Here is a 25,334-nt window from a genome sequence, read left to right as displayed (position 1 = left end):
CAAATTATCTGTGATCTGAAAGCTTGATTTTCCATTGGTATGGATATTGACAGCCATTTCTTCAAAAGAGATGAGTAAAATCTGGGTATATTTGGAGAGAAATTATGCACTTCATAATTGCAGTTAAAAATAAGAATTCCGCCATATTCATCTAAGTAATATTTCAGGACTTGTGTTGAAACCATGCTTGTGAATTTTCAGGTTTCATCCTATTTATCCAGGTCAACTGTTGTGCATCGATAAAAGATTGTACATCTAACATCTTCATACCGCCCTTGATCAATTCTTGTATCATCACACTACGTTTAATTCGATCTGGGCCATTCCACAAAAAGTCATAAAACACTCTTTCAAACAGAAATCATCAGCATAAAGTGACAATCTGAACTCTTTTGTCGTTAATTGTGATGCCGGCTAGATCTTGTGAGGAGCGCAAACGAATTGCTAATGTCTCTTATACAATGATAAACAAATAAGGGGACAAGGGATCGCCTTGTCTGACACCACGTGTTATCATGAAATAGCCAGTTGATGTCCCATTATTTAGTACACATCCTTCAATATTTGAATATAAAGTTTTCGTCCATCTAATGAAATACGGACCAAATCCAAAAGCGTCTAATGCATGGTACATAAACTCATAATCGATAGAATCAAATGCCTTGTGGAAGTCAATCGATACAATGAAACCATCTTTGTGTTCAGTATACGCAGAAAATGAAACATATCATGCACATGCGTATGGATTTCCCTTCCTTTGATGAATGCGTGCTGATCTGGGTGAATTATTTCATCTAACACTCGTTTAACCCTCGCAGCCAGTGCCTTAGAACATATTTTTGCATCTATATACATTTAGAAGTGAATATGGACGATAATTTTGTAAATCTCTTTTATTATTATTATTATTTTTTTTTCGACCAGGTAAAGAATATAGGATACGTATCATTAACATCACAAACATGAAACAAAAACCAGAATGAACATTACAAAGGATACACTGTACTGTACACGTTACACAATGTGAAAATGAAATGAATGGAGACTACATGAGGGTCGGGGCACACAAAAGTAAATACATTTACTATTGCCCGTAGGCATGTGAACCCACACATGTTGCCCCTAAGAAACTTTTAACAATCATTAAAAAATTGTCACTAAACCCCTGATCCCCACCCCTTAACTCCATAATCCTTATCAAACTTCAAAACATAAAAAACACTATACAATTCTAATATAATCATCCAACCCTTGACTTCATTTATAAATATATTCATACATTAATTTCAAAAACTGAAAAAAAAATACATCAACATAAATGTAGGAGATTCCTGGATTTCCACCCGACCCCCAACCCTAAGCCTCTAACCTCTTAGAACATAATCATCATTGTCGTCAGCATCTTTATTTGGTTTGAGTATCAGCGTAATAACGCTTTGCTTCTGACTAATCGACAGTTCCATTATTCTCATAAGAATAATTCAAAGAAGCTAAAAAAGTTTCTGAAATGGTATCCCAAACTGAACATAGAATTCCTTCGTGAGACCATCATTGCCTGGCGACTTTCCAGAGGGCATTAAACACAAAGCTTTGTAACACTCTTCTCGAGTAAGTTTACCTTCACAGGACAACATAGATTGCTTAAAGGGGATGGCTAGTAACTGATCAGTGGGAATCAGTGGGAATGCTGGAGGATGATTGTTCCAATCCTTGTGGGATTCATTTAAGAGTACATTATATATCTATTGTTGTGTGAAAATCATTTGCTTCAGAATGGTCTCATATCCAAGTAATGTGCTGTTTAATGTTTCCAGGTCATTGTGCTTGGTCAGTGACGGGGCATTAATCTGCACATTACTTGAATATGAGACCGTTCTGAAGCAAACAATTTTCACACAACAGTAGATATATAATGCACTCTTAAATGAATCCCACAAGGATTGGAACAATCATCCCTCAGCATTCCCACTGATTCCCACTGATCGGTTACTAGCCATCCCCTTTAAACAAACAAATAACACGAGTGTTTAAAAATTCACGCGCATTTTCATCATTCGTTTCATTTTGGATGCCATTGAGTTTTGGCTGATTTGACAAAATCGCTTTACTGACTTGTATACCTAAACATACGAATTATTGCTCTCACCCTGGGTTTAATCTCCAGTTTCCCCTCAGGATTGAATGTTTTATAATTTCTATTAAAAAAAAAATGTAAAGGAATTTACAAAGATGCAAGAGTCGCATCAACCAGGTTCGGCTTTAGCATCCTCGAAAGAGGATAAAACCTTCCATTTATATTATTTTAATGTGTTTCCAATTTTCGCCATTTTATAAAGAAAAATTCATATTGGAATCTCAAGTTTGGCAGCCATTTCGGAAGTCATCTTGAATAACTCAAAACCCGATAAAGAATGCAAAAGTTGTATCAGCCAAATTCGGTTTCAGCTCCGTCGAAATAGATTAAAACCATCATAAGTTTTCACTTCTTCTTTTTTTACCATTTAGGAAGAAATACATTTCAATGTCCGTTTTTGATGACCACTTTGGCAATGATCTTGAATATCTAAAAAGCCTCAAGGATTTAAAAGTTGTATTATGCAGATTCGGATTCAGCACCCTCGAGGTAGGCTAAAATCATCAAAAACATCCGGCAGACGGCAAACAAGGTTCAGCCTCTGGCGCCTATTGATATCATCTGCATGGTGGGCACTTTTAGTGAAATATTTGGACGACATTCAAAACTGTAATACTTCTTATAAAAGAAAAAAAAAATATCCTCTCCCCCAAGGGGGGGGGGGGGGTGATTATACGTTGCAACCCCCTCCCTGTCTACGCCCCTGACATGCACTTATAACTTATAGATTATAATAGGCTACACGGGCATAACGAAATATTGTGTCGTACAGTATATTGACACTATTGCCTTACGGTCGTTCCATCGTTAGATTATAATGTATCAACTGTATGAAGCAGGACTTGCTGTAAGAATCTCATCGTGAAATTGTGCAATTGATTTCTGTTCAATCAGTTAGCCATCCAATATTGTTGGGGTTATTTGCGTCCTGTTCTGAAAACGCATCATTCAAAGTTTGACTTCTTTTTGTTATATTTACGAACCAGACAATTATTATTATGATCGAAACATATAGGATACAATGTCATCTTGGAATATAGGTGGCATTTCCTATACTCACTTTTACGGATGGACTACATTCTGCTCTATGAACTTTATACCAAACCAGTCATTATGGGAGTCGAGCTAAATAGCTGTCTTGATTTTGGCTGTGGTTCTTCCGACCCACATTCCTCACGTCCGGCCATGTTCCTCAGTATCCATGTCATGATATCCTTCCGTCAATGCAATTGTCTCACCACGACCCAGAAAACATAGTTCGGTAATTTAAAGGGAATACACTGTACCCGTCCTGAGTTCTGATTTTGCTGTAGAACTGTCAACTTTCGCTCTAAAATGAACACCAAAATGCATATAAGTGTTTGAAATGACGCCTAGATATGCGATTTTGTAGTAAGGTAATATGGTACACGACGAAAATGCGAAATATCAGCTAAAATGTGAAATGTAACTGTCTCAAGGAATACCCGACCGATGATGTTTTCGGGTTGTCCGTCCATTCGTCCGTCCTTTCGTCCATCCGTCCGGAATCCTTTTGTGGACAGCGTAACTCAAAAAACCAAACAAACAAACAATTAAAAACAACGTAACTGAGGTATCGTAATGAAACTTGGCATGTATACTAGTATGAGTGGGTGAACTTGTTGTGCTTATCAACTTGGGTGCTCATGCTCAAGGTCACAGATCAAAGGTCAATGGTCAAGGTCGAATGCTCAAAATTTCACTATTTCCCCCCATATCTGTTCAATACCCGGAGGTATTTTCTTGAAGCTTAGTGTATACATTTACTACCTAATAACGATTCTCTAGAGAGAGTTTCAGGTCATCAGGCCAAAGATCAAAGATCAAAGGTCAAGTGAAAATGTTAAGATTTTGTATTTTTTTTCTCCATATCTCGGAAATGGTTCAAGGTATCTTCGCGGTACTTACTCTGACTGGTATTGATCATCAAGCGAATTTTGGGGTTATGTGGTCAAAAAAAATGTCAGGGGCCAAAGGTCAAGGTCAACTCCTCAAAATTTCACTTTTCCCCACATATTTATGCAATGCCTGCAGGATTATTCTTGAAACTAACATGTATTACCCGATAGGGCTTTCTGGGAAGTGTTTGTGTGTGCGTGCCAAAAGGTCAAAGGTCAAGGGAAAGTGCTAAATTTTGCTTCTTCCTCCATATCTCGGAAGTGGCTCAAGGTATCATCATGAACCTTAGTATATATTTATGTATGTTCTGCCTGACAATAAACTAAATAAAAATAAAAGGGTCAAAAGTAAAGTAAAATCCTTAAATCCCAAAATATCTGCTCTCTTATAGATAATATAGCCATTCCCCAATTTAACCTAGTTCAAGGAAAGTGAACAGTCGAAACATTTGTGACAAACATGTCATTTTGATATTTTGCCAATTACCGTATGTGAAACTGTCATCACACATTTTCAAGACGTGCTGTAGACCTATTGCTAGGAGAACCATGCCTTATGACGGAGCAGTTGCCATAGCAGTTTGTGATTTGATTGTTATGTATATATATATATATATATATATATAGTTCCAAACATTAATTGCATTTGCTCCGCGTATTGGCAGTACTATAGAAATAGCAATAATAATGTCACGATCAAGGAATGCATTATATGCCAATTGCCTTGATTTTGATTCAAAATCCGAATTTTCGGGGGCCTCCCCCTTCGATCGTCAGGGATGAAAGTGCTAATCATATATAAATTAAACCACTCGGCCACAGAGACGTCATAGCGGTTCAGGCAGACACAAGCTTGATTGTCCAACGGACCAACCGTTCAACTCTTTCTGGGCATGTTCCTATTATGTATATATATATATATATATATAAATCGATTTTCGGTAATCGACAAAGCGGACCACAGCAGCATCCACCGATGCAGCTTGTTGGAAAATACATTTGCTAGGGCACGATCGATCGTCATAACACCATCAACATCATCACATAGCCACAATTGACAGGGCACTTCTAAAATAAAAGTTGTATGTAATATACATCGATCGAAATCCTTCTGATCTCAAAACTTTTGGTCTCAGAATACTCCAGAACGACTTATCATCGCGTTAGCCAGACAAGTTTTGCCAGCATATTCCAAATGATGGAATATATGAATTTAGAGCCCCTCTAGGTTTTCTGAGAATTATGTTTTGGCTTTAAAGAGTCATATATCTATCATCACAAGCAAATGCTGTATATAATATTTTATTATGCGTAATGTGTAATATGATATACACTGTCAGTCAACTTTCTTTCATTTTTGAGCCTAGTTGTATTCACAGTTAATTGTTTTATTTTTCGGATGCAAGATTTTTAAAACCTTATTTTCTAACGTTACTATTGATCCTTAAGATTTCAACACATGTTAGGAGATACAAGTTAATGTTTCTATCTCGAATTGGCAATGTGTGTGTGTGTGTGTGTGTGTGTGCGTGTGTGTGTGTTTCTGTTTCCGAGAATGAATGATGACATCAGTTAATTCCATCTAAAGCTATACCTAATCTTTTGTTGTTGTTTTTTCTCGAACACAAGATATGCGGTAGAATTCTGAGGTGCCAATTTAATGCCAACAATGCCATAGTATCTGCAACAAAATTCCAGTGGGGTAAAAAAATAAAAATAAATCGCTCTTCATCCCTTCATCGCACTTTCGTCAAGGTCCATATTCAAATGGTGTCTTTGCAGGATTCATTTTGAGAGAAAATCATCTAAAACTTTTTATTGTTTACTCTGAGGTGGTTCTACTGTAACACCATCTCAGAAACTGTCCCACTTTAGTGACCGAGCTTTGCAATGGTGTGCTAATGCATGAAATCACAAAACAGTGAATTCGTAAGAATTAACCAACTTTTCTAATGCAAAAAGTGCCCAAGGTCAAATGTATTTTTTTAAAGAAAATTAGTATGCAACAGCGAAACAGAACTTGACTTTTTACTTTTTTTTCTTTCCTTATCCAGCTTGAAATTCCTGCAGTGAATCAGATCGATAGCGATTATCGAAACCAGATTACCAGTCCAGTGAAAACACACTTCACTATCGTGGACCCGAAGAAGACGTATCGATTGTGCAATCGACTAGATGTCGTTATCGACGCGAGGGATGGCAAAGGCAGGCCAGTACTATCGGGCGACGATTATTTCAGGGCGAGAATCTCCAACCCGCGTTTAAAGGCCAGTGCGTCGTCTGACGGATATGTCAAGTACATCGGACGTGGAAAGTATCAGGTATACAGGTTGACAATAACCGCCTTTTTCATTTGTCTATTATGTTTATCACCTTTATAGTAAAGTGGGATTTAAAAAAAAAAATCAATGCTTGCGGCATTTCAAATTTAAAGTTGGGACCCGGACTTTTGTTGGTACCTCGAGTAAACTGATTATAAAAAACAAAGCTCAAAAACTAAATTCTTATCAAAAGACGATCGACTTTGCGTATACAAAATGGCTGCCAAACCATCACTTTTTTTTTCTTTCTTGTAGGCTATTTGGGCCTACTTCTCGTACATTCTCGACAATGACAAAATAACACTAATGAGGTGGGGCTGCAGGAAAAAAAAAGCTACATGTAATACATTATTTTTCCACAAAATTCATTAACATGCAAATTACTGGCAAATCATGCAAATTAGGTTTGTCAGGCACAAGGCGAATTAGCATAATTATTGCCTATTTTATATATTTACATTGTTTCTGCTGTTAAGGGAACAAACTGATAATGGTGTGTTCATAGTTACCATGCAAATCGGTTACAAAGTCAACGAATTAGGAAGTGAATAAAACATATGCAAATCTGCATGCAAGTGAAGATACGTAAGAGGTTAAACTACATGATAGAGGTTTTGAGATATTTATGAGGTCCTCATGTATACTAGACATTGTTATCTTGCATTGACTGGTAAAATCATAGTATGAACGTCACACACACACACACACACACAAACCAAAACAAACAAACATGAATTCAATATGTATCATTTTAATCTATATGTACATATTATACTATTATATATTTATATAACGCCTGATGAGATCCTTGTCATTTGATTGGTCGTTTAACATTGATCATTCGGCCCATTTCACTATGACGTCATCATCCGTGTTACCGTGCAATTTTGGATCCATACGATTTGCTCCATTACACTCTTGCTGAGAGCCCGGCACACTACGCGTGTTAAACGCGTTTGCAGCAAAGATAGTAGAGATAGTGGTTGCACTGTGTGTATGCGACAGCGCGCCAGCGTAAAGCGCTCAGTGAGCACTCTCGCGATCTCAGTGTCTCTCTTGTTTACGAATTAATAAAACATCAAATAACAAGGATCTATTTTAGGCGTTATATAATACACATAATGTTTTTCGTTCGTGCAATGGACAAAATATTTCATTCGGTGAAAGATGTATATTTGATCCATTCAACTCTGCCGCGCCTCGTTGAATGGATCATTTCATCTTTCACGTCATGAAATATTCTGTCCATTGCACCCATACACATTCATCATTTGTATATTATATTATATCATATTATATTATATATATATATATATATATATATAGAGAGAGAGAGATAGAGAGAGGCATATATATATATATATATATATATATATATATATATATATGTATAATTATATTATATACATAATTATGACATCTATAACTGAATGTGCAATAGAATATACCAGATAAAAAACAGTCAATTCATTTGTCTTCATCGACATGAAGTCAGAAAAATTCTCGTAGGGGTGAAAAGCTATCTTTTTCGACCAAAATCCTGATTGTTTATTCTACTTTCCTACAAAAATCAAGGAAAGTTTAGTTGTCAGTTTACGACGATGGCGTATAGTCGTCGATGAGCAATAGCAATACGTGTATACAATATACGCTCCACTATGCACAATCCGTAAAGGCATAATATTTACCATTTGCATACAAGATGAAACAAAAACCCAGCATTAGTGCATTAAAATAGTACTAAAATGTGAGTCAGGGATAGAAATAACCACTGTAAAAATTTGAATCCGTATTATCGATGTTAAATATTGTTGAATACACAAAATGTGAACAATAGTTACAGTATGACAAGAATGTTTCCAGACTAAACCGTCTACAGTTATGGTTTATTGAGGAAAATACTGATATCTCCTTATATTTCAAGCTTTATTACGAAAAGTTGTGATACAACAGACCTACACATATATGCATCATGTGATATCTTGATTTTTGTTTAAACACTGCTCCCAAAGGTAAACAGGACCTTTAATTAAGGACTTTGTTGTTGTTCACCAAAAATACATTGTGAATTCAGTGAATGCATAAATTATAACTGGAACAATTTTTTAGTGAAATTTAAGGTAAATTTGACAATCTGCTCAAAAGTCATGAAGTTTTAACGTTTTGGCTAAGTCCATAAGAGAGAATGCCAACATATTTTCGTTGTTTTTTATTTCATAATAAAAGAGTATTTAACATCGCTTCCAAGGTATGTGAAATACCATTGCTCCTATGTTAGTAATAAGGAAAATGTACTTTTCATTTAAAAGTAAAATTTTGTGGCAGAATATTCTTCAAATTCACTTCAAACCGTTCAACTAGTCTAAAATCATGATTTGTTGCAATCGTCTAGCTTTTATGGCGCATCTTCATGGTGTTTAAAAAAAAACATCATAACATTTGAAGGGATTGTTCGTTTTTCTTTAAACTTCAATGTTGTAATCCTCTTACGTTTCTGCGTCCACCGAGTCCACAACAGGTCTAACCATGTGTGATGTACTTTTCCTCTAAGCCGTGGATGAATATTATTTGAAGAGCTTTGTTAGTGATCGCAGAATGAGTTAAGCGCCATTTTTTATCGTTTTAAAATAAGTCTAGCAGTAGGCCCTAGATGGAACAAAATGAACCCTTTCTAAAAATATATACACTGTACTTCACTTGTTACCCAACAAAGAGTATTCTTAAAGTTGTGAATAAAACGTCCCATTTTCTTGTTATTTTCTTTTTTTATTTAGCAGCTTTAATCGGCAATATCTTAAATTAACACAAGTGGAGTTTAGTCATTTTGCCATCGAAATCTTCATTTTGTATATAAATTGCGGATACAAACGAACCTCCTTTTGATAGGTTTATTGCCACATGGTCTACTATCAGATGGTTTAATTCCCAGTTCGTCTAACACCACTAAGGCTAAACTCATTTGGTCTTCTATCAATTTCGTCTAATGCCAGTTTGGTCTAATCCTCATTCCTTTATCTAATGCCCATCAGTCTGGCTAATTGTTTTGTCTAATAACCAGATCGATGGTCAAATTGCAATGTTGTCTTCTTGGATTTTCCCCCATTTCGTCTCATAAATCAGACGAAATGGGCAAAGCCCATCAGGAAGTAGACCAACGGGTATGGCTATAAGTGGCAATTTGACTATCCAATGGTCATTAGACTAACTGGTTGTAGACGAAACGGGATTAGCCATGTGTGTTGAGAAGTGGGAGTAGACCAAGTGATAGATCACCCTTTTAATACACGGCTGCAGGTGTCGTTCATGCTCCGGTGGCCAGGCGAGGTTTTTGTCGACGTCACCCTGGTACATCCCGCGGAGGCCGTCCAGATTCTGCGGAAAATTCGAGACGACTTCCCGTCCAGGTGCGGCTACAACGGCAAGTTCGTCCGTGTCGTGGGGGAGAAGACCATCACCAAATTCACCTTGTGCAACGTATTTCCTCCGGATCCGAACGTACGTTTCAGTTTCAGTTTCAGTTTCAGTTTGATTTTATTTGTCCACTTGTACAAATACACAGAAATACACAATGAAAATGACAAAATCGAGACTTATCTTACTCGTAACATAATGTAGACACAGAGGTACACACACACACACAAAAGGAAATGATTATTATTTCGAGGTACAAGTTGAGGAGACCATCATCAATAAGCAATGTGCTTTACTGAGCTGACGGCCTCGGACAACATGATACATAGGAAGAATCGAAGTTCTAATCGGAACTGAATGAGGAACGACAAAACAAAAACAAAAACAAAAACAAAAACTCTTCAACCTGTATCATTTTACATGTGCCGTGAATGGAATGCATTACGTTTAACGTAGGACTATAACAAGACGAAAACGATGGACATGCAGAGAACAGCTGGAGAAGAGGCTACAGTACATGAAATAGAAGGGAGAAAAAATTTAATGGTGATTAACAGTACTTGAATGAATGAAGCTGTCTTCGTATACAAAATCTGATACCTAAGAATTCTATATATTAAGCGTTTAAACTTTAATAGTAGAATCAGCAACAACAGTGGAGGTATTACTGGAATGCAGATTAACGAGTGGGATTATTATTTGAATAATACTTTGTTATAAAAGTGTTTTTCCTAAGACTGATTGAAAACTGCAGCGTAGAGAAACACTGCGTCTAATATCCTCAGTTAAAAGTCCAGTTTACCTTTGGGAGTAGTGATTTTGAAAATTTCAAGATATCTCATAATATATGATGCATATAGGTATAGGCAGTATCAGGTCTATTGTATGACAAAATGTCCTACCATATCAAATTTCGCAATATATAGCCTAAAATATAAGGAGATTATCAGCATTTTTCTTAATAAACCATAACTGTAGACGGTTTAGTCTGGAAACATTTCTGTTATAACTATTGTTCACACTTTGTGTATTTAACAATACTTAACATCGATTATACGGATTCAACTAATTTTTACAGTGGTTGTTTCTATCTCTAACTCATATTTCAGAACTATTTCAAAAGCAGTATTGCTGGGTTTTTGTTTCATCTGCAAATGGTAAATTACGCCTTTAATGAGTTCCAAACATTCGGGTCCATAATGTCTTACGGATTTTTGAGCTATATTGAGTTGAGCTTTTGCAATTACCTTACCATCAAAACAGTCAAAACTGGATTCGGCAAACTTTGTAAAGGAAGCCTTACTATATAATACATTCATATATATATATATATATATATATATATATGAGCAAAGAAAATGTGCATATATACATCATAATACATTTAATATATTAAACAAAATCCCACATTGTACTAATGGTAATAATTATGTGACGATACTTTTTTAGTCATTGGTATCAATTTACCAGATCATTTATGGGCTTAAAATAGCAGTTACAGTGAATCTTTCTCCTGAATATTGTCTTAATTGTTAGTTTGGGGGCACGAAAAACGATGCTAATCATTATATGTGACTCACTTCCATAATATAGAGATGTAGTGCTCCTTTAATTCCATGATTGATAACGTGATGTGGAAGAAAAAAAAATGCTGATTACAAGGTAGTATAAATGTCATAAATCACACTGTCGACATGAAGCATATGAAATTGGACTCAAAATTGTACATTAATTTTACGGTAAGAGAGTTCCCCAATTTCAAAGATGTATTCAACTATAAATAACTAAATTATAGTTCACGTGCACGATAGTGTTGGGAGATGCACAGGTCATGCACATAAGTGGTAGTTCCTTTTCTGTGTGTGCTCTTTAACCATGTTCCATGCAGAAAACAACGTGTGACTTCAGCAATCGTCGTCTGAACTCTCCCTGGTTTTGCACGTTGCCCGCCGATATGCAGTGCGCAGATTTCGCCTGGACGTGCACGAACAGTAAATGGGCGGAAAGCCGTCTCCTGCCGCTCGTGACGGAGAATGTTGCGTGGCTGTTTTCCTCTCTGTACGTGTACAGTATGCACAGTTGGGTGTCTTTCGTATTTTGATTTTCCTTGTCCTTTTTGTGAATAAAAACCAAAGTGTCAGTTGTGACCTTGCTTCACAAACCACCTAAAAGTCGCCAGACGTGGATTTTTGTTAGGGGCGGATTACGAAAAAGTAGACTCTATTAAGCTTTAAAATGACATAATATAGCCTATTTCAATACACAGGGACTTTCCGAACATATCTAAATAATGGAAAGTAAGTATACACTCTGGGAAAGTGAGTAGGCATAATATAGCCTATTTCAATACACAGGGACTTTCCGAACATATCTAAATAATGGAAAGTACACACAGAGAAATTACGGTTCTAATTTGCACCCTAGAGGGTGCATATCGTTGTAACACCAGCGGCTCCATTTAGGGTTCTATTTTGGGGGGTGCTTATTTAGCACCCTATATTTAACACCATATATGGTGCATATTTGCACCCCTCCATTGGGTTCCCTTTTGCACCCAATAGGGTTCATATCGTTGTAACACCAGCGGCTCCATTTAGGGTTCTATTTTGGGGGGTGCTTATTTAGCACCCTATATTTAACACCATATATGGTGCATATTTGCACCCCTCCATTGGGTTCCCTTTCTGCACCCCATAGGGTGAACAAAAAAATCAGGTGCAAATTTGCACCCTTTCTGGTTCATATCGTTGTAACACCAGCGGCTCCATTTAGGGTTCTATTTTGGGGGGTTCTTATTTAGCACCCTATATTCAACACCCTATAAGGTGCAAATATGGACCTCTATACAGGGTTCCCCTTCTGCACCTCATACCTGCACCCATTATGGTTCACACTGTTATTGTTGTAATTTTGCACCCTATGGGGTGATAAAGTCACCGCAATATAGGATGCAATACAATTTGCACACGTCTCTATTTAGGGTTACCTTTCTGCACCCCATATGGTGAAAATTATAACTTTTTTTTAAACCAAAATAATTATATACTGGATGCATTCACTGACTTCACAAACAATTACCTAAGGTAACACTCCAGACATGAAGCAAAATAGCATGCATAGATTTACACACAGTTTCTCAGTCAATTAAATCCACAATCTTTCGAAAACTGAAGTCAGAGACTTCAATTCAACAACAAATAGAACATAAACATGATGAATACAGTGCATACTTACATATAAATTATTAACATTTTATTATATGTCTCATGGAAGAGGGACAAGTTAACAGCGATTTTCTTTTTCATGGTTTACTTTAAAATGAACATCAAATATACATTGTACTTCTACAAATTCTCATACGAGATGCATATTTTGTCATAAAAAGGGCGATGTAAATAAAAAATGTATGAAATTTGGTCAGTACATTGAATAAGAAGAAAAATATTCGTTCTTTCCATCAAATGATTACTTTTTCTTCTTTTAAAGGAAGTTACCACATAGACAAAAAGCACCTATTCCTTTTATACAAAAAAATCCCTGAAGCTTGTGCAGAGTAATAGTAAACTATGTGACAAATATCTTTCACATTGTCCTTCTAGGATGGATCATAGATATGTACCTTGAATTTACCGGTACATCTTACGGTAATCAAAAGCACCTTTATGACGCTCTTAGACATTAACAGCGATATGTCAACTCTGATTTCTCGTACACGAGTTATTGCCAAAACAATGAAGGGTATGGCAAAGTTCTGTCATATATATTTGAAACGCACTACTTGTACTGACATATTCCATCCAATTCCAAGCTTGAGAGCTTGCGAATGTGCCCCATTATACAATTAGTATACTTCACATTTTGTTTTTCATATACAATTACACCAATGATAAGAAAGGTGAAAAAAGAATCAAAAAATGAAGAATGCACATCTAAATTTGGTTACTTTTTTATGCACACAGCTAAAGATATGTCCCAGTTATAAATCTCGGGCAGAATAGCACATCTGAAAACACTTTTCATTGCATCAAATTAACATTAACAATTCCACAGAAAATGTTACCTCAGAAAGGGAAAATAAGGTTAACCAATCAGTGGTATGACAAACTGGACATAAAGGGGAAGGAATATGTCTTCAGTGAGACAAGTTTAAAAACAATTTTTTTTTGATACATTGGGTTTTTTTTTCCAAGCGATGGAAACAAGAAGCACATTGTACTCAGTAGACCATAAATATAATTACACAATGTATGCAGTTTAGCCCCAACATTCAAAATATTGTAAAGAGCAGTCGATTTTTCACATTTATAAAGCAGGTGTTGGTATTGGCACCATCACAAGCATAATGATCAGGAGCAAAATATATTATTATTACTATTATCATCATTATTATTCCTATTATTATTATTATCATCACCATTATTATCATTATTACTATTACAATCAATATTTTACAGAGATTTATGATCATGCATGAGAAATACCTCAAGCGTTGATGTTACAGTCTCACAACTCTCCCAATCATTATGATTTTAATACTTAATTTTCACCAAACCTTACACAAATATATCAGCACTTTATACAACCTACTTAAAGAAAGCTTGAAATTATAATCATAGTTAGAGGGCAAGTCCACCTTCATATAGACCTACATGTGGATTGAGTGAATGCGCAGCAATAAGCCAGTCCGGAGATAGCTCATGTGCACATAGGTACAAATGACCTTTCATTTTTCTCAGTTGGTTAGGCACTTCACTCAATGCAAAGTGACATAATGCAGCAGCTTGCCCACCATAGCCACTTATGGAACTCATATTCAAACAAAGAATGAACCTAACCAGTGTAGATGAAGTGACCAGTATGGTTCGTCAATCAACACTTAGGGAATCATCTATTTTATTAAGTGCTGTCTTGAATATGTTAACAAACTTTTTTTGTGTGTTAACATTGCCAAATACCAGGCTTGCTGTCAAGTGGATGTACTGGCAGGCACCATTTATAAGGATTCCACGAATAATCCTAGCATTACACATGCTTATCTCAGTGAAATTAAAAAAACCAACCTGTCTCTCGGTACAAATAACCTTTTTCTGCACATGCTCAAACTGGTACCCCAAACTGGCTTATACTATTAAGGGCTTTTTACACTTGTAAATTTTTGCTTAGCCCCGGACTATCGGTGGGGCTAAGGGGGGGCCTTAGCCCCACCGTTGGTACGGGACTATCCTTAGCCCACTTTCTGTTTACACTCGTTTTTGCCAAAGTGGGCTAGCCCCACCGATAGTACGGTACTATCTGGCCCTGCAAAATAGCAGGGGTTAGCACCGCAATTGCGGTGCTAGCACCGCAATTGCGGTGCCAAGCAAGTGAGTGTAAACAGAACGAAAAAATAATCCTGGGCTAAGCGACGGAGACGAAGTCCGACCCTCACTGACCAATCAGAAACGAGGCAATCAAGTGCTGCCGGTGCGTGCGTGTACGTGTACAGTACACAGCGTAATTATGAATATTCATGTGGTTTGGAAAGTCCGGGGCTAAGAAATACGAGTGTAAAAAGGTCAGTTTTCTCCTTAGCCCCGGACAAGAGATAGTACGGGACTAATTGGCCAGTGTAAAAAGCTGAAAAAATTGGTACGGGACTAACGATAGTCCTGGGTCAGAGAAAGTCCGGGGTTAAGAAACACAAGTGTAAAAAGCCCTTTAGAACACATCAGAAAAAAATTGCAAAGCAGACATTCAGTTCAAATGTTAATAATCTTTAAATCATTTGTGCAGTCGCAGCAGAGTGAGAAGAGTTTATGATGTCACATGCGTAGAACAATTCAAGGAAAACCTAAAAAGAATTTCAATTTTTTTTTCTTTTAGGAAAAACATGCACATTTCCTTGACAAGTCACTGACGTATGTAAGGAATTGATAATAGTTTCTGCCTTCTTAAAGAGTGAAGTCCAGTGTTCTTTTATATGCAAAAAAAAAATAGATATGATATGTTGAGCTTTCTCAGGTTTTGGAACAAACTCTATTTTTCAATCCTTATATACATAAAGGGTTTGTGAGAAAATCATGCTTTTGTCAAGTGTCACAAAGCTACTCCACTTATGACATTGCATTGCCAGAGATTGCCCAAAATTGACATACATTGTGTGGCTGTCTACTACAAAAAAAAAAACAGCAGGCGACTTATTTTTTTTTTTTGTTCCCTACTTAAACAATCAATTCAAAGTGTGCATGTGTTGTTGAAGCACTGAGGCTATCGATGGTGAAGAAATAACTAAAATATGAACAATACAAACTAACCCCATTTAGTATGAAATATAATGGAAAGCATACTTTGAGTATTTCATATCCATTAGCAGATTCATATTTTCATCCATAATCCACCCTCCCCCCCCCCCAAAAAAAAAAAGAGATAAAAGTGAATAGAAGTCAAGTTCTTTTTAGACTGTGTTTAAATTTGTAATTTGCAAGTTCGTTCTCTTGTATTTTTCTATTATATATTTCTTTAGAGTATTCTTGTTAATATTCAAGGCCAGTGCATTCTAAGAAAGGGAATAACCTGACAACAGTTTAGAAGACAGAATAAATAGTTACTGTTATCTATGAAATTAGACATTTTCACATATATTTTGCAAAAAAAAAATGCTAATCTTCATTTCATGGAGTGGCTTTATTCTCACCCTTGGCTAAAAACAGGGAGGTGATTACTTTCTGGATTAAAATGGAAAGATGTTTCTAGAGCCGTGGTGTTTAGCAATTCTAATGGGGGGGGGGGGGGGGGGGGATTCAATGTGGCCCGTCTCAAATTTTATATGGTTTAAACATACATGACATATAGGAGTCTCATTATTATGCCTCCGCCCTGAATGGTGCCGGAGGCATATGTTTTCAGGTTGCCTGTCTGTCTCCCGGTCTGTACGGATGTATCTACGGAAAAATTGATGGGCTTTCATCAAACCTGGTTCAGGGATACTACATGATGCTGATGATCTTATTGGCTTTTGCACTATATCTGCTAAAAGTCAAAGAAAATTTGAAAATAACTTTTTTGCTACTTCTCTAGTCAGGGAAATCGGTGCACTCGTGTGTACTGGTTGGTTGGCGCATTCAGTTGGGTACAGCAAGGTTTCATCCTCTGCTTTCACAGGAAAGCCGACTCCCAACTTCTTGTTCTCGTAGTCAAGGTATATCTGCTCCTCTGCTTCAGCAACCTGCAGCATGGTCTTCATAGCTAATCTCATCTTACGCTGCATAAGTCGAAACTCCTCGAGCTCTAGTTTTTGATGCGTTTCTATAGCAGCTGCTTCAGCTGCCAAATAGTATGCCCTTCTGGCCATCACTCTCAGAAGAACTGGCATGGCTTCCACACTGACTCAACGAGGAACCAGGATTGACATCCTGAACATCTTCCATCTCCAGCTCTGGCATCCTATATGGCTCACCAGTCTCTCGAGGTTGACCTGCATCACTCATCCTGAAGACCATCATTGAACTTCATGCATAGTGAACTCGATGATAAATAATCAATCAAACACAGGTCCCTTTGGCCCAGTATGAGACCAAGCTAACACCATGCATCAGCATGGATCAGCAAGGTTCAACCTGTAATTGAATAAAACAAAGTTCAACATACAATCAATATTGGAATATCTACCTGCTAAAGTATGGGATCAAGTATTTGTACTTCTGAAGTGATTTACCGTTTACATACCTTGTTTGTGTGACTTATTTTATGTCATGTCTAGCACATGCAACTTCTCCAGTGGATATTATCTAAATTCACATATCGTGTATCATTGCTTATGCTCTGTGACTATGGCATTGCTAATTTATAACACACATTCTATTTTCATTGATAGACAACAAGGAGTCAAGGCCAACCTAAATTTTCTGACTTCAATCTTCATACATGTCTTAAATTCTCCTAAATGAACCAGGGACACTATTTTTCTTCATTAGGCACATCATACATGCCTACATCGTTCTTTCTGTCAACTTCACAGAAACCAATATCAAACTGAGCTTCAACTCGGCTCAAACGTAATAATTCCCATTAACGAAAATGATGCGACTATATCCGGTCACCTATTTACGTACGTACCTTGGTAACTGCGTCCAGCAGCCCCATACGCATAGCGTAATTACGCTATGCATATGGGGCTGTTGGTCGTAGTTAGTACCTTGGTTGAGGCTTTCCGTATTAACGTGCACTTTCGTTGACTCATTCGCTATGCTTTACTGTATGTATGATCGCACTTCTGACATGTTAGTACACATGTACCTCGATACAACTCTTTCGCATCAGTTTTCACCACTCAGCATTCTATGAGCATAATTCACACATATCATCGATTACTGTGAAATATTTTCAACGGAATTACAGTACACTCATCTACTCACAACGTTTGGCTCATCAAAAAGATTAATTCATCATCCAAACCTCACGGTCGTCTGTCCATTCCAAACGAGGAACGTCAGTAGTATGCACGTACGTATACCGCGCGACCTACGGCGTGGCGTGCGCATGCGATTTTAGCTTTGCCATTGACCAAGTGCTCAACGGTCCACGCGTGCACGCATAATACGTGTACTTGTACTCGTTTGCTTTCTCTCTATGATAACGTCATTGAAATGATATTCTTGATCCCGGTGCGAGAAGAAAAAACAAATGTTTAATTCAAGTAGTAATTTTTTTAGTACAGTATTACTGATGACACTGTCACTCTTTAACAACGTGTAGTTATATTTTCAAATAAAAATATACGATAATATCCAAAAATAGTGTGGCATTTTAAGCAAACACCATTCAACACCCACATGTCAGCTTTCGGGAAAGACTATGGAATGGTTCCAAATTCGAACCCTTAAGACTTGGCTCCCTTTAGGGTTCGGATTTGCACCTCTACATCCATCCCGAACCCTATAAGGTGCCACTTAGTTAGATTTGCTCGTAGGGTGCAAATAAGAACCCTAATAGAACCCTAATTTCTCTGTGTGTAAGTATACACTCTGGAAAAGTGAGTAGGCATATAAGACTAGCCTCTTTTCTCTATATTATTGAGAAAAGAGGCTTATAAGTTTAGGGTCTCGTCAAGTGTGTAATTTGCTGTGATTTGCTCTCTGCAAAGAATGGAACAAAAAATAAAGCAACCAGAATATACAAAGCTCCATGGCAACCACTATGAAGGGATAATCGAGCTAAACTGATAATGTGCACATCATTAAGTGCACTGTAGTTTCAGCATGACCGATATTAACTTACAAAGCAATGGCGTCATCCTTTCAAAAGTCACTATATTAGAGTTAAATGTGACAAGTTTTTGAAAGGTTTCTCGTGCTCCGAATCGTTAAAGCCTGAAAGACTGAAATGAAGTGTTCTATAGAAGAAAAAAAAATCCCATGTGTTTTATGAACCCAAATGTTAGAAATATAAAAAGAATTGCTCTTTCAGAAAAAAAAAATAAATAAAAATTGACTAGGTTTTCTCTTTTCATTTGTGTTTGTGTCCTCACAGAAAATCAGGCCTTGCGACTTTTTGTTGGTTTGGTGATGCACGATCACAATCTATTATGGTCATTGATATAAAAGACGGTGGTTTAACAATAAGCAACATGCTGAATGCGCGTTGAGCACTGGCTGGTGGAGGTAATTATAGTAAATGTATAGTGATCAGTAGTTTAAGCAGCCACGTTTTCACCTCCCTGGTTTTCTATGTGATAAGAATAGAGAGAGAGAGAAAAAAAAGGAAGATCCGTTTTCAGCCTTCCCCGTTTGACATCAGACCCTAATTACCATCATGGCTTTTAGAGACTATGATATTACCTTTCCGGATGATATCACTATTATAGGAAAATCATCGCCACTATAACATGACGCACTGTTCAATGCAGATATACTGGTATTGCATCCTGTTTCGATGTTTACAAGGATATTAATTGATTACTAGCTTGTAACCAAACCACTTTGGTCAATCTTTTGTTTCATCTTTTGTTCATCAAAAGTATATGCGCAGACGATACCATGGATACAGGGCCTCATACGCGCGTAAACCAAGAGAACTAAGGGCCCTGTCTCGTCACATACTGCCATTTAACGATTCCAGACGGTTTTCACACTACGGCAGATGTAAAGTTGTTTTTTTTTTCTGTTTTGTTTTGTCGGGTTGTTTGGTAGTTTTTTGTTTTGTTTGTTTGTTTTTTCTTTGCCGTGGACAGTTGATATCACAGTATGAGTAATGTCTAAATACTTCGGGGAAACGAGTCCTCGACGATCAAAATCATAACCGCGCCAGATGCAAATCGTGGTTTTATTTTGATCGTCTTTCCAGCCTTAGTTATCTAAATAGACCGCTTAGTATACCAGCTCACGTGCACTTTTCGGAAAATAACCTCTCTTCTTTTTTCCTCAGTTGGTTAGACACTTCAATCGTTTAAAGAGACTTAACGCATAATATTGCTTGCGTTTTCAAGAAAAGGGATGTACGTCACGCCTGTTCGAACACAAGAACAAAGTCGGGTGTGACAGCATGTATTTTAAAGGGCGTGTGTGTGCGGAAACATTTCCTGACACAGCAGAAGACACACACAGACGCACACACGCATCTATACACACACACACACACACACACACACACACACACACACACACACACACACACACGTACTGGCTGATTCCCATATGGCAAGCCGTTCGGGTCATTGCGTCAGGTCACTCCACGTACCTCGAAACACCTATGCGTGCCTGACCACACGTAACGCGTGGGTACACGTCACGTTACGTGTACCCGGTAGGCCCTATATGTAACGTGACGTGTACCCACGCGTTACGTGTGACGTGTACCCACGCGTTACGTGTGGTCAGGCTCGCGTAGGTGTTTCGAAGTACGTGTAGTGACCTGACGCAATGACCCGAACGGCTTGCCATATTCCCGTCACTGCTTCTGGTAGCCCTGATCTGCCAGATCGCATGTGGAGAGAGGTAGCTCCTAGCTCTCCACCGAAGTCAGACATCCTACATATTTTTCATCACATTTTGCGTACTAACCACTGGACATTCCCGTTGTCGAAACAAAAAAGTTTCTTACACTACTTAGGAGTAATTTCTTGTAGCTTAATACCACTCCTGCACAAGTGTTGTTGTTGTTGTTGTTGTTCATTTTCCATCCGTGAAGATGGCTGGATAGCCCATATTCAGCTACACTAAGCTGGTCTTCCATGGGGTCCAGTTGGATGTGGGGTGGGACCACTTCACCGGGTTAGACACCCTGCTCTTTGCGATGAATGAATGCAGCGGGATCTTTTACGTGCATGAGCTGTGACTCTCTCATACACGGGACCTCCATTTTATGTCCTATCCGAGGGACAGAGTGTTTTGCCTCTTGCTAGAGGGGACGGTATGTTTACACACAACACTGCTCAGTCCAGACTCGGGTTCGAACCCGGGCCGCGTGATCGTGAGGCAGACGCGCTACCGACTGAGCCAACTCACCGAAAGTGTGGTCTTTCTTTTATGAATATGAAAATGATACTAAAAAGGGAACGTCCCAGTTAAGCAAAACTCAAGCTCATTAATTACAGAGCTTGGAAAATCGAAAGCAATTGCTAGCAAGAACAAGCTAAATGTATGTTTTATGCATACGTTTTAAAGCAAATGCCTCGTCGCTAAGCAATTGCTCGCGGGCAGCAAGCAATTGTTTGTGCTTGCTAGCAAGAGCTTCTGCTCGCAAGCAATTGCTTGTTTTTATGCATACGGATTCGAGTAAAGGCTAGCACAAGCAATTGGTAGCGTTTATGCATCCGGCCCATTGTACGCAGTAACAAACTATTATAGTCACGTTCAGACGGTGATGATTAAAGGGGAAATCCAGTCCAAGTATCAGTCAATCTTATAAGAAATATAGTAAAATATCAAGAGTTCAACGGTAAAATTTTGATCGAAATTGGGTGAAAAACCAGGAATTATGACATTTTGAAGTTTCGCTATTTTTTCAGGAAACAGTTCTTGAACGGTCAATCAATAAATTATATGCAAACGGCAAAGTGAGCATGTCATTCCCTCACAACTTGCCCTATACTAGTAATTTGTACATATACAATTTTGAAATTTCCAGTTTTTCATTCAAATGCAATTATGCCCGAGGCTCCAATCCTGATACAACGTATATCTAACTGATCACATATTCTGAAGTTATTCAACCAGGAATGACATCGTGTTTCAGACTTCAATGACAGAAGCATTGAATTTTCGTCATTTTTGTACACGATCAATGGAAAATTGAGAGGTTATTACAATGGTCACCTCACTCATTTGCATATTCATATCCACTGTACAAGCACTGTTTTGCAGAAATTAGCAAAAATTCAATATTCCAAAACTTCTTTATTTTTCATTCGATATCAGCCAAATTTTTACCGTTTAATTTATAAGATTTTACTTCTTTTAATCAGACTAACTTATTTTTGGACTGGATTTCCCCCTGTACCACAAGGATAAGCTAACCTCGGACGAAATGACTGATTTCGTAACGAAATCACCGTGCGACACTTGCTCCCCCCCCCCCCCTTATAGAGTTTATCCTCGAGGTTAGATCACCCGTCTGAACGTATTGCCAAATACTAGGCTTTGAACACGTTGTTGCTGTCAAGTGGATGTGCTTAATCGTCACACCAAAGATGCTTAATATCTCCATGGATTCGAACAAATGTGCCCGTTTTGGCAAAATGACCTTCTTCTGCTCATGCGCATAGTCGAACTATATGAAATGGCTTGCTGCGACAACTTTACAAAACATGAAATATTTGCTCTAAAACATTACGATATCTAAACTGTTGCTTCTGTTGATCTGAACAATGCGTAAAACAGCGCACATATTGTACTCAAAAAGTTAAGCCACTTACAATTCGTATATAAATCATATTTTCACGGCCATTTATTTTGTGTCAATCAATTGTCCCTTTCCACAGGCAAAAGAAACCGATAAAGGCGAAAGGAACCAGTAAAGTGAAAGTCTCTGATAAACCTGCCGGTAAGAAACGATTTTTACCAAATAATTAGTGGCATGATAGTAAGGCCCATTGCAGAGCCATGCAACAATGATGTTTTTATCAATTGATTTTGAAAGACAAGTTTCATGCATTCATGGACTTTGCCGCAGCAATTTTTGATTTCAACTTTTGTTAGCAACTTTCCTTCCACTTGGCTTGCACTTGAAAAAAAAATGAAAATACTGCCAGTTCATCATGTTGTTGGCCAACTATTAACAACCTTCACCCCATATATTGCTAAGTTATCACAAGTTATTTTAGATGCGATAGATGGCGTTCGTTAGTTTATATTTCTTGATTTATGTTACTAATCAAAAGTTAGTTTAGGATTGTGTTCAGAACGACGGGATGTCGTTTGGGTCATTTAGGCATCTATGCGATCCTGAACAACATCATAACTGCCCGGCATGAAAATAATTGTGTAAAGTAAAAAAAAAAACAAACTCATAAATGTCGTTTCATGTCCGACTTTACTGAAACCATTCTGTTTGGATGTATCAAACGTGTACGGTCAACCTCGTGTCTAAGTCGAATCCAAACGGCCCTGGAAAAAAAAATCCTTCGACTCACGTTAATTTCAACTTAACCAATACAATTTAACACGTAAACTATGTCTATATCCATCTTGGGTCTGATTTTCCCCGACTTAGCAGTTTTTCAACATGTACAAGGTTAAATCAGACGAGGTTTACTGTACTTATTTTGGCATGATAAGGAGGATGATATCATTTATGATGCAATACCTCTGAATAATTGATATTTTAGCAGACCGTATATCACTATATGTTCTCATCTCCTGCGTAAAAATGCAGGGAACTCTAGTGCCAGCGGGTGTCTAAACCCTCAGCTGCCTCCTTGCCGGGTAGGATGGCGGTCAGGGAGCTCCTCGGCGGCTGCAGGTTACTTCATGGGCAGGCAGTGGTTTTCGAATGTCTGCCGCTTGCGCTCGTTTGACGCTGACAATGCTAATCGGTGTCTCCGAAATAAGGTCGTGTATTTTCACGGCGATTCCACTATGAGGCAGTACTACGAGTTCTTGATCGAAAAAATGCCCACTACGCTCAAGCCCAACCCACCGACAAAACAGTCGAATTGGAAAGTGGGTCCGTCGATGGCAGAAAGTCGCGCTTACAACTTCTCAATACACTATCGACATCACGGCTATCCAATACGCAACAACTGGACAAGAGCGTCGGAAGTTATGTACATCGCTGATGCTCTGGACAAATTAGTCGCCACGCCAGACACTGTCTTCGTGTTTACTATCTGGGCCCATCTCACCGCCACCAACTTGAGCTACTACGAGGATCGCGTAGTCGGAATTCGGCACGCGGTGGAGAGATTGCATGCGCGGAGTCCGCATACCCTCGTGCTCATCAAGACGGCAAATACGCGCTCTCACGGGAACGCAATGCAATCGTTCGTTTGGAGTGACTGGTACGCACGCGAGTTGGACATGAAACTGAGGGAGACGTTCCGGAACTACGACAAAGTCGCCTTCATTGACCAGTGGTCAATGGCACTTGGTTATTCCAGTTCTGACCATATCCATCCCGGTCCTGAAATCATAGAAGCAGGTGTTTCGACACTACTGTCCTATATGTGTCCAGTTGATTCGACGACAGGTATTAACGCAGGACAAACTTGGTAACGATGATTACTTGACACCCAGGTTCAAGATTGGTAAATCGTTTCATAAAGGGGCGTTTTACCTTTACTGATTTCGCAAATGTTTGAGCACAATGAAGCGCGTGTTATTGTCTCCAGTTTAAAAGTGTGGAAGAGACAGACGATAAAAAGTAGGGTCTGCTTTTTAAGGACATCAAGTCCACCTTCATATAGACATGTGGATTTAGTGATAGCAGCAATTCAATTAGTAGAACACATCAGTGAGAGTTTGATTACAATCGGACAGTCCGTACAAAAGTTATGAATCTTTGAAGTTTCTGCTCATTCGCTGCTGGATGAGAAACTTGTGAAGTCACATGCAGAACGCTATAAAGAAAATATAAAGAAAACTTAACATATTCTCACTTTTCTCGCATGATAAAAGAACACTTAATTGCCTCTTTCATAAGGCAGGGAGACGTAATGATTATTATCCTTAACATACTTCAGCGACAAGTCGAGGAATGTGCACTTTTTTCAAAAGATGAAATTTTGTGAAACTCTCTATATTTCCCTTGTATCGTTCTAAACATGTGACATCATACACCGTAGAGAGTAGTCTTCTCATCCAGACTTTAAAAACTTTAACTTTCGCTTTTTAATTCTCAACTTTTGAACAGATTGTCCGATTTCCCCCAAACTTTCACTGATGTGTTCTACTAATATTGCTGCATTCACTCAATCCACATGTTTTGAAAGTGGACTTGTCCTTTAAATGCACGAAAACAGAAGTCCAAGGATGAGCGACAGATTATATACATTTATGTACGAAGCATTATGGCTTGCGATGAGATCGTTTCGCGGCCCCTGTGACGAACATCCCCCACCCTCCAACAAGGAAGGAA

At 38.1% G+C, this 25,334-nt stretch overlaps 1 protein-coding gene across 1 annotated transcript in view; it reads left to right on the top strand.

Annotated features, from left to right (window-relative positions):
- Positions 1 to 24,472, top strand: part of LOC139734426 (NXPE family member 3-like) — a 50,616-nt gene extending 26,144 nt beyond the window's left edge. Inside the window, exons 2-6 of the mRNA XM_071645215.1 lie at positions 6,108 to 6,374; positions 9,669 to 9,869; positions 11,674 to 11,843; positions 22,741 to 22,802; positions 23,634 to 24,472. Coding sequence (XP_071501316.1) covers positions 6,108 to 6,374; positions 9,669 to 9,869; positions 11,674 to 11,843; positions 22,741 to 22,802; positions 23,634 to 24,472 — 1,539 coding nt within the window. The remainder of the gene's footprint in view (positions 1 to 6,107; positions 6,375 to 9,668; positions 9,870 to 11,673; positions 11,844 to 22,740; positions 22,803 to 23,633) is intronic.
- The last annotated feature ends 862 nt before the right edge of the window (positions 24,473 to 25,334 follow it).

The sequence above is a fragment of the Diadema antillarum genome, unplaced genomic scaffold (assembly GCF_040938485.1).
Source record: "Diadema antillarum isolate AM-2024a unplaced genomic scaffold, OU_Dant_1.0 scf00000026, whole genome shotgun sequence".
NCBI lineage: Eukaryota > Metazoa > Echinodermata > Echinoidea > Diadematoida > Diadematidae > Diadema > Diadema antillarum.
The sequence above is the reverse complement of the archived record's forward strand: the minus strand, read 5'-3'. Positions and strand labels throughout refer to the sequence as shown.